The following is a 10488-nucleotide window of genomic DNA, read 5'->3' as shown; positions in this document are numbered from 1 at the left end:
AAAGTGTGCACACAGGCTCTACCTTCCTCCACCCAGCCCCCACCCCCGACTCCTGCAGACCCCCCCCCTTCCTGCAGGTCCCTCTCCGGCCCCTCCCCGCTCCGTAGCGCACGCAGACGCGGATCCCCAGCGCCCGGACCCCATCCGACCGCTCCCTTCGCCACTTGCGCGGCTTCCACCCCTGGGCTCGGCCTCAAAGCCTCCTCAGTTGGCGGCCTGGAAGGTGCCCAGCGGCGGCAGCGCCAGAGCCAGACGCGCCCCGTTAGCTCAGCGTCGCTGAGCATCCGCAGCCGCCACCAGGCCCCGCCCAGCGGCCGCCGCCAGCCAGGCCGCTCCCGGGACGACTGCAGAGCGTGGTGAGTGAGCGCGGCCAAAGGGAGGGACTCAGGCGTCCCGGGTCCCCACTCTGCACCTCCCCGGGGGCCTGACATCCCGACCTTTCAGCTCCCTCTTTTTCTTTTGGCTCTGGCAGCCCGTTCAGGGCCGCAGAGCCGCCTTTAAAAGACGCTCCCGGCAGCCCTGCCCTGGCCTGGGGCTCCGGGCCCACCAGCCCCTTGGATCCCTTCCCCTCTTGCAGGATCTGGGAATCCACAGCCCTAGCCCCAGCTACAGCCCCATCCTCATTAAAATTCTGAGTCCCTCCCTCCATCCAGAAGTCAGGAATGTAGGCCAAAAATATCTGCCTTCCAGACCCAGGCGGCTCGGCCTGCAACTTCTGCTCTGAAAACCGAAAAGCCTGAGCTTTGATGGTTCTATTATTATTATTATTATTATTATTATTATTATTATTATTATTATTTTTAATAGAGCAGGCGCTCCCTATGTTGCCCAGGCTGGTCTCGAACTTCTGGGCTCAAGGGATCCTCCCTCCTCAGCCTCCCAAAGTGCTGGAATTACAGGCGTGAGCCACCGCGCCGCGGCCTGATTGTTCTTTTGAGCCAAGATTCTGGGCCTCAGCCTAGGAGTCCTGTGCAGCCCCGGAGTCCGAGCCCTCAACTCCTACCGCGTTTGCTCCCAGGAATTTTGTCCCCAAAACACCCCACCCCTATTCACTGTGATATCTGAGACCTGCGTCCAGCCCGAATCCCTTACCCCGCGGGGCCCGGTGCCAATGGCAACTAGGGGAGCATTTTGCTGCCCTTTCAAGATCCTTAAATACAGGAATCTAGCCTCTGTTTTTTGGGGGGACCCAGCAAGCAGGTATCGTAACCCAGAACCACCTAAAGCCCAGGAATATTGCTCTCAATTCTGCTCTCCCTCAGGGCTCCAGGAGACAGAGATCCTAGCCCACAAACCCCCTTAAACTGAGGAGCCTGTTCCCCCAATCCGCTGAGACCAGGTGTCCAAGGTTTCATCCAGCAAGGCAGGGGTGGAGGCGGAACAGACCAGGAAGGAGGGGGCAGGAAAGGAGCGGGAGAATTGAGTGACGGGGGTGGGGACCTGAGCTGGGGGGCTCCGTTCTAAACAAACCCTAAACATGCGGGTTCCTATGGTAACGGTCCTTCCTTGCCTACCCTGGAGACTCCTCCAGGGCTGTGTCGAGGAGGGCAGCCCCCAGGAGTCCCCACGCCGCCAGCTGTTGTGTCTTCCTGTTTTGTCACCAAGGCAACGGTGACCTCAGCCCTCCTCTCGGCTCTCTGGGGTAGGGCGGGAGCTCCGCGTTACATTTTTCCCCGTGAGGGGCGTGGCCTTCTCTTGGCCCCGCCTCGGGGCGGGGCTGGGATAGCCCAGTCTCAGGGAAGTCCCCTGTCCACCGCCCTAGCCTGGAGCTGCGCCCTGCCCCGGCCCCACCCTCGGCCCGCCCGCGCTCGCTCCCTTGGCCGCCAACCCCACCCAGAGCACAGACCCTTCCAGCTGCAGCTGTCGTCTTTGCTTCAGCCGCAGTCGCCCCTGGCTGCCGGAGGTGAGGTTGTGGGGACCCCAGAGGGCGGACGCAACAGTCTAGGTTTTTATGGCCAGAGGGAGGAATGGGCTGGGTCTCAGAATGTCTGGGTCCCTGGAGAGACTGGGGCTGGGTTAGGATTCCTGGGGTTCTGCAGACGAGAGGGCTTGAGGACATGGACTCTGCAGGTCATACGTCTGGAAGGAGGAGGAACGGGACCTAGACTACTGGGTCTGAGGAAGAAGGGGCTGGGGGCCTGGGTTCCTGGGCCCGAGGGAGGAGGGGCTGGGGCCTGGGCTCCTGGGTCCGAGGGAGGAGGGGCTGGGGGCCTGGACCCCTGGGTCCGAGGGAGGAGGGGCTGGGGGCCTGGGCTCCTGGGTCCGCGGGAGGAGGGGCTGGGGTCCTGGACTCCTGGGTCCGAGGGTGGAGGGGCTGGGGTCCTGGACTCTTGGGTCCGAGGGAGGAGGGCTTGGGGTCCTGGACTCCTGGGTCCGAGGGTGGAGGGGCTGGGGTCCTGGACGCCTAGGTCTGAGGGTGGAGGGGCTGGGGTCCTGGACTCCTAGGTCTGAGGGTGGATGGGCTGGGGGCCTGGACTCCTGAGTCTGAGGGAGGAGGGGCTGGGGGCCTGGACCCTGGGTCTGAGGGGGGAGGGGCTGGGGGCCTGGACTCCTGAATCTGAGGGAGGAGGGGCTGGGGGTCTGGATTCCTGGGTCTGCAGGAGTAGAGAGATGGGACTCGTAGGTACCCCAGTTGGAGGCTGGAATATGGTACGTGGAGATCCTTTAGGAGGGGAAGAGCTTGGGGTTAGGTGTCCTGGGTTTGGGAATGAGAATGTAAAGAATTCAGAATTGCTGACCCCTCCGCATCCAGGGGACAGACAGAATGAGAACTTTGGGCTCCTGAAGGCCCGAGGGAGGGGGTGTTAAGATCCAGCCCTGTGCTCCCAAAGTGTAGATGGAGCTGAGAAACGAGATGACAGGGCTGCGTCCCGCATCTCTGGGTGCTGAGAACCGAGGCTGGGGTTCCGGGGCCCGATTCTGGGCGTGAGCGATGGGTGTGGCGTCTGGAGCGGAGGAGGGAGGACACTGAGGGCCCGGGGAGCCCCGTGCTCTGCCAGGAGGCCTGGAGGGGTGTTTCCTCACCCTCTACGCTCCGGCGGCGCATTCCTGAGCTCTGACTTCAGGCGACTGCAGGAGCCCTAAGGGCGGGGTGGCCCGGTCCCCATGGCGCCCCCTCCCCGGCGCGCCCACCCAGCGCGGGGGACTGAATGACGCCCTCGCTCTTTCTCCTCTTGCTTGGGGCGGGGCAGTGCCCGCCTTCCAGAGGGCGGGACGCTGGGCCAGTCCCTACTTCCTTCTTCGGGGGTCCTGCAGGGGCGTGGGGGCGGGCGGCGTCTGGCTCGGGGTGGCGCCTCCCCGGGGCTCCCGCAGGCCCCGACAGGGGTTCAGGGAGCCCGTGGGAGGCGTGGCCGGCCTCGGGCCTGACCCCAGCACCGCGTGCAGTTTCCAGCCTGGAGCCTGAGCCCCTCAGAGGCCCGGGTCCCCGCCCGCTCCGGTCTTAGGGATGCTCTGGGGGGGTCTCAGCCCTCTTTATAGGGATCCAGAAATGGGGGCCTCCAACACTCCCCTCCTGGGACCTGGGAGTCGGGGACCCCCACCGCCGGAAATCGGGAGAGGGCGGGCAGCCCCGGAGGCGGGCGGGGGTCCGGGCGCCGCCTCCAGGTCCCCGACACGTTCCAGACGCCTGAGCCGACTCCAGGCCCTTATAAGGCGCGGAGACGCCGGGTCTGGCCGGGCCGCCCGTCCCGGCAGCCGCCGCCCAGGGCCCACCCCTCCGCCGCCCGCACCCCCGTGCTCGCAGGGTTACGCTCACACTCGCGCCCACGCCCGCCCGCGGGGCGTGCACTTTGGCTGGGTTCCACCCGCCGCAGCCCACGCAGTTTACCGAGCCGGAGGAAAGAGGGGGCGGGGCTTCCCCGGGGTCACGGCCGGGCCCTGCGGGGCCGCGCGCCACGTTCCTGTCCTCGCGGGGCGCGGCTCCCGGGACGGAGGGCGGAGCAACGCAAACGGACGCTAACGGCCTCCCTCCTCCTCAGGTGCTCCTGTTCAAAGTGTGTGGAGCTTAATCCGTCTCCACCACCAGATATTTCTCCGTGGGTTCTTCTGCCAAGACCGCTGGTGAGTGGGCTACGGGCCGGGACTCCCGGGTCCGAGGGAGGAGGGGCTCGGACCTGGACTCGGGTCCGAGGGAGGAGGGGCTGGGGGCCTGGACTCCCGGGTCCGAGGGAGGAGGGGCTGGGGGCCTGGACTCTCGGGTCCGAGGGAGGAGGGGCTGGGGGCCTGGACTCCCGGGTCCGAGGGAGGTGGGGCTGGGGCCTGGACTCCCCGGTCTGCGGGAGGAGGGGCTGGGGCCTGGACTCCTAGATCCTGGGAGAAGGATCGGGAAGCTTGAGCTCCAAGGAATTGGCTCCAGACACTGAGGTGTCTAAGGAAGAAGTGAGTTGCCCCGGCTTTCTGGCCTGAGGGAGCTGCTGTCCTGGGACAGGGGGAAGAGGTTAGGCCTCTGCGCTGCAACGCTGAAAGGAGGAAGTCACTTCCCTGTGGCTGAGAGAGGCCTCTGGTTTAGTGGTTTGGCTGAGAGATAAAGTTTCCAGCCTGAAGAGAGAACTGGGCACCTGGTTTCTGAGAGACCAGCACTTGATTCCTGGGGGTCATCGGACAAGGAGGTGAAAGCTGTAGGTTTCCCAAAGACAAAAGAAGGAAGTTGGTTTCCTGGAGTCTGGGGCATCTGGGATGCTTCAGGCTGAGGGCCCAGGGCCAGAGGTCTGACCCCTTCTAACAGAATGGTGAGGGCCGGGGGTGGTAACTCAGGCCTGTAATCCCAGCACTTTGGGAGGCCGAGGTGGGTGGATCACTTGAGATCAGGAGTTTGAGACCAGCCTGGCCAACATGATAAAACCCCATCTCTACTAAAAATACAAACATTAGCCAGGCGTCGTGGCGGGCACCTGCAATCCCAGCTACTCGGGAGGCCGAGGCAGATCACTTGAGTCCAGGAGGCAGAGGCTGCAGTGAGCCGAGATCGCGCCATTGCACTCCAGCCTGGGCAGTAGAGCAACTCTGTCTCTAAAATAAAATAAAAAACAGGACCGTGGGCCTAGAGAGTTCAGGGGAAGGGCCTGGGGTTCCTACTGGACAGTTGGGGATCTGGGAGCTGAGTTTCCCAGAAGCTGTGGGGTCAGCTGGCTGGGTTTTGGGGGAGAAGGTGGAGGTGGATGGACTCTGCGGGACTGGGGAGGGGGAGGCTGAAACGAAGCTTTTTTGGGTTGCAGTACTCCAGACATAAACCTCAGGTGGGAGTTAGACGGAGAGTGAAGGTTCCTGATCTCTGAGTTGGGGGTAGGGAGAGGAGGGGGCCGCGGAGAGTTTAGGCTCCTTGCCAGAAGGGAGGGATCCCTTGGTTGTCCACAGCTGGGATCTCTCTAAGAAGAGATCCTTTATTGGGAGGTCGGGAGATCTGATTAGATGTGGGTCCCTAAGTGAAGCCTGGGAGGTTGGGCTGTTTAGAGGGTGGAGCCGTCTAGGTCACCGTTATATGGAAGAAGGAAGTTTGCTCACAGGGTCAGGGTCTCTGGTGCAGAACTGAATACTCAGAGAAAGTTGAGAGGTGGGGTTTTCAGAGCCTGTGGAAGACAAGCCTTTTGTCCTGACACTTGGGTTGTGGCAGAAGGCAGAAGGAGGATGCTTTATTTTTTATTTTTATTTTATTTTATTTTTTGAGAAGGAATCTGGTTCTGTCGCCCAGGCTGGAGTGCAGTGGCGTGATCTCGGCTCTCTGCAACCTCTGCCTCCCAGATTCAAGTGATTCTTCTGCCTGTCTCCCGAGTAGCTGGGAGTACAAGTGCCCACCACCACGCCTGGCTAACTTTTGCATTTTTAGTAGAAATGGGGTTTTGCCACGTTGGCCAGGCTGGTCTCGAACTCCTGACCTCAAGTGATCAGCCACCTTGGCCTCCCAAAGTGCTGGGATTACAGGTGTGAGCCAATGCATCCGGCCTATTTGTAATTAAAAAAGTTTTTTTTTGAGTCAGGGTCTCACTCTGTCTCCCAGACTGGAGTGCAGTGGTGTGATCACAGCTCACTGCAGCCTCAACTTCCCAGGCTCACGCAATCCTCCCACCTCAGCCTCCCAGGCAGCTGAGACCACACACACACACCACCGACCATGCCCAGCTAATTTTTAATTTTTAATTTTTAATTTTTTTTTTTTTTTTGTAAATGAGGTCTCCCAAGATTGCCCAGGCTGGTCTCAAACTGCTGAGCTCAAGCAATCCTCCTGCCTCAGCCTCCGAGAGTGCTGGGATTACAGGCATGAGCCACACCCATGCCTGGCCAGAGGGATGGTGCGGTAGGCTACAGAGTGTTAAATGGCCGAGTTACTGAGTCCCTGGGGGAATGAGAGAAAGAGGGAAGCACAGTATCTGGAGTGGGAAGCAAAAAATGTAGTTCTACAATAGTTAGGTCCCGAAAGAGAGAAGAGTCTCTTGGGAAGGAGAAAAATAGGGGCCTAGACTCCTGAGTTCTGATACGGGGAGGGGAGGAGAGAGCCTAGAACCAGAGGCTCATCCCTCTTTGCCCAGGACCGTCCCCATTTGAAAACTCAAGGCTGGGCTCAGTGACTCACACCTGTAATCCCAGCACTTTGGGAGGCCGAGGCTGGCAGATCACCTGAGGTCGGGAGTTCAAGACTAGCTTGGCCAACCTGGTAAAACCCTGTTTCTACTAAAAATAAAAATTAGTCGAGTGTGATGGCATGTGCCTGTAATTCCAGCTGCTCGGAGGCTGAGGCAGGAGAATCGCTTGAACCTGAGCAGCAGAGGCTGCGGTGAGCCAAGATTGTGCCAGTGCACTACAGCCTGGGAGACTCTGTCTCAAAAACAAACAAACTGGGTGTGGGGGCTCACACCTATAATCCCAGCACTTTGGGAGGCCGAGGCGGGTGGATCGCCTGAGCTCAGGAGTTTGAGACCAGCCTGGCAAACATAGTGAAACCCCGTCTCTACTAAAAATACAAAATATTGCCGGGCATGGTGGCGGGCACCTGTAATCCCAGCTACTCAGCAGGCTGAGGCAGGAGAATCACTTGAATCCGAGAGGCGGGGGTTGCAGTGAGCCGAGATCGCGCCAGCCTGGGCAACGAGCGAAACTCCTTCGAGAAGAAAAAAAAGACAACCCAAAGCCCCACATCTTGGGAACTCCCTAACTAGAGCTCATATTAATTTCTCCCTGGGGTAGGCAACTGCTAGGGGACCTGGATTCTTATGTTTGTCACCTTATAAGGACACTGTCTTTCCCCCTTCTCGCAGCCATGCCAGTGACGGTTACCCGCACAACTGTCACGACCACCATGACGACGTCCTCGGGCCTGGGGTCCCCCACCATCGTGGGGTCCCCTCGAGCCCTGACCCAGCCCCTGGGTCTCCTTCGCCTGCTGCAGCTGGTGTCCACCTGCGTGGCCTTCTCTCTGGTGGCCAGCGTGGGCGCCTGGACAGGGTTCATGGGTAACTGGTCCATGTTCACCTGGTGCTTCTGCTTCTCCGTGACTCTGATCATCCTCATCGTGGAGCTGTGTGGGCTCCAGGCCCGCTTCCCCCTGTCTTGGCGCAACTTTCCCATCACCTTCGCCTGCTACGCGGCCCTCTTCTGCCTCTCAGCCTCCATCATCTACCCCACCACCTATGTCCAGTTCATGTCCCATGGCCGTTCCCGGGACCACGCCATCGCCGCCACCTTCTTCTCCTGCGTCGCCTGCGTGGCTTATGCCACCGAAGTGGCCTGGACCCGGGCACGGCCCGGCGAGATCACAGGCTACATGGCCACCGTGCCGGGGCTGCTGAAGGTGCTGGAGACCTTCGTGGCCTGTATCATCTTCGTCTTCATCAGCAGCGCCCACCTGTACCAGCACCAACCTGCCCTGGAGTGGTGCGTGGCGGTCTACGCCATCTGCTTCATCCTGGCGGCCGTCGCCATCCTGCTGAACCTGGGAGAGTGCACCAACGTGCTACCCATCCCCTTCCCCAGTTTCCTGTCGGGGCTGGCCTTGCTGTCTGTCCTCCTCTACGCCACTGCCCTCGTCCTCTGGCCACTCTACCAGTTCGATGAGAAGTATGGCGGCCAACCCCGGCGTGCGAGAGATGTGAGCTGCGGCCGCCAACACACCTACTACGTGTGTGACTGGGACCGCCGGCTGGCTGTGGCCATCCTGACGGCCATCAACCTACTGGCGTATGTGGCCGACCTGGTGTACTCTGCCCACCTGGTTTTTGTCAAGGTCTAAGACTCTCTCCCAAGAGGCTCCCGTTCTCTCTCCAAACCTCTTCGTTCTTCTTGCCCGAGTTTTCTTTATTGAGGATCAGTGTCCCCTCCCTGCCACCTTTTTCTTTCCCTCCCAGTTCATCAAACTCTTAAGTGGTTCTTGGATGCATCTTCTTCCCTTTCCTCTCACTGTTTCCTTCCGCAGTCGTTCTGCTGCCCACATCCTGTTTGATCCCTGAGATGTTTCTCTTTTTCTTTTCTTTCTTTTTTTTTAAGACAGAGTCTCACTCTGTGGCCCAGGCTGGAGCGCAGTGGCACGATCTCCGCTCACTGCAACCTCCACCTCCTGGGTTCAAGCAGTTCTCCTGCCTCAGCCAAGCAGCTGGCAGGACAGGCATGAGCCGCCGCGCCCAGCCTGTTTCTCTTTTCCACTCTTTTTTTTTTTCTCATCTCTTTGCCGGGTTTCCTGTTGGCTTTCTCATCTGTTTCCCAGCCACCTTCTCCTGTGTCCTTGGGAGCCCTGGGACTTCTTTCTCTCCCTGCCCCCACCCACCTCCAAAGGTGCTGAGCTCCACACATCCACACCCCTTGCAGCCGTCCATGCCACAGCCCCCCAAGGGGCCCCATTGCCAAAGCATGCCTGCCCGCCCTGCTGTGCCTTAGTGTGTACGTGTGTGTGAGTGTTTGTGTGTGTTTGGGGGGCGGGGGGTTGGTAGCTGGGGATTGGGCCCCCTTTCTCCTAGTGGAGGAGGGTGTGCAGTGCACCTCCCCTTTAAATTAAGTATATATATATATCTGAAGGTAATTTCCAACGGGCGGGAGGCTTTAAGCACAGACCCTGGGTCCCTAGGCCCCGCCTGGCACTCAGCCTTGCCAGAGATTGGCTCCAGAATTTTTGCCAGGCTTACAGAACACCCACTGCCTAGAGGCCATCTTAAAGGAAGCGAGGGCTGGATGCCTTTCATCCCAACTATTCTCTGTGGTATCAAAAAAAAAGAGTTGGGGCCGGGCATGGTGGCTCATGCACGTAATCCCAGCACTTTGGGAGGCCAAGGCAGGTGGTCACCTGAGGTCAGGAGTTCAAGACCAGCCTGGCCAACATGGTGAAACCGCATCTCGACTAAAAATACAAAAACTTAGCCAGGCGTGGTGGCACATGCCTGTAATCCCAGCTACTTGGGAGGCTGAGGCAGGAGAATCCCTTGAACTCAGGAGGTGGAAGTTGCAGTAAGTCGAGATGGCACCACTGTAGTCCAGCCTGGGTGACAGAGCAAAACTGTGTCTCAAAAAAAAGGAGTTAGACAAAGAACCACAGGATGTTGAAGACAACTGTCTGAAGTATTTGTGAGGGACAGTGATGTGACCCTCTGTGTTAAAAATAATGTGTCCTGCTTTGGCAGAGAGGAGAAGAAAATGGCCACTGCCTGCCTTCAAGGCAAGATCAGCCTTACTGGTTTTGTTTTGTTTTGTTCTTTTCTTTTTCCTGGTCATAAGGGCAAACATTACTGAGTGGTCCTTAAACAGGCAAGTTTATTTTCAGCTGTTGTCTTTTGACGGTGGGTGGGAGGGTGGGGCTTGCGCCTGTCCTAGCTGGAGGGATGGCTTTGCTTGAATGTGTGGTGCACACACACGGGTGTTTCTGTGTGCTAGTTGCTTCCTGCTGCTGCTTCCTGCTTGTTTGGGACTCACATGCATAACATGATATATATATATATATAAATGTATAAATATATATTTTATTTTTTTTAATTCCCTGGAGCTTTTGGTTCTCATCACCTCTTGCTGTTACTCATAGAAGCCTGGTTCCTTCCCCCATTCCCATATCCATCACGTTCTTTTTCTTTAAATGTCAATATAAAGATAAAAGAAGGACTTGTGCTTTATTAACTGGGAGGGCTGCTGGGCATGGTGGCTCTTGCCTGTAATCCCACCAATTTGGGAGGCCGAGGTGGGCGGATCACTTGAGGCCAGGAGTTTGAGACTAGCCTGGCCAACATGGTGAAATTCTGTCTTCTGTCTCTACCAAAAAATTAAATAAATGGGGAGGTCTTTTGGAGAGGGGCAAGGGCCAGATTTTTGGGTCTAGTGGGAGAATGGGGTTGGGGCCAAGATAACCTTGGCCTCATCAGAAGATCCTAGCTGAGTGTGGGTCTTCTAAATGACTTACTCAAACCAGGAGGGTTGGGTGGGAGAGAAATGAACTAGATTTCTCCCTCCTCGGAGTCAGTGCCCTGAGCACCTCACAAATACAATATCCCAATTTGAGTGAAGGAGTTTTCCTCCCCATCACCT

At 58.5% G+C, this 10488-nt stretch overlaps 1 protein-coding gene across 3 annotated transcripts; it reads left to right on the top strand.

The window, feature by feature from the left end:
- Positions 1 to 337: 337 nt before the first annotated feature.
- Positions 338 to 10068, top strand: MYADM (myeloid associated differentiation marker). 3 transcript variants are annotated; one of them, XM_012474654.2, is made up of 3 exons: positions 338 to 356; positions 3978 to 4059; positions 7248 to 10068. In XM_012474654.2, exon 3 carries the CDS (start codon positions 7250 to 7252, stop codon positions 8216 to 8218), a length of 969 nt encoding a protein of 322 aa, XP_012330077.1. In that variant the 5' UTR covers positions 338 to 356; positions 3978 to 4059; positions 7248 to 7249; the 3' UTR covers positions 8219 to 10068. The 3 variants fall into 3 exon arrangements, with proteins under 3 accessions (XP_012330077.1, XP_012330076.1, XP_012330078.1); XM_012474653.2 differs by lacking the exon at positions 338 to 356 and adding an exon at positions 1818 to 1903; XM_012474655.2 differs by lacking the exon at positions 338 to 356 and adding an exon at positions 1971 to 2113.
- Positions 10069 to 10488: the final 420 nt, after the last annotated feature.

Source organism: Aotus nancymaae, unplaced genomic scaffold (assembly GCF_030222135.1).
Source record: "Aotus nancymaae isolate 86718 unplaced genomic scaffold, 86718_ANA_hifiasm-v0.15.2.pri h1tg000028l, whole genome shotgun sequence".
Taxonomy (NCBI): Eukaryota; Metazoa; Chordata; class Mammalia; order Primates; family Aotidae; genus Aotus; species Aotus nancymaae.
This window is presented reverse-complemented; position numbering and strand designations above follow the sequence as displayed.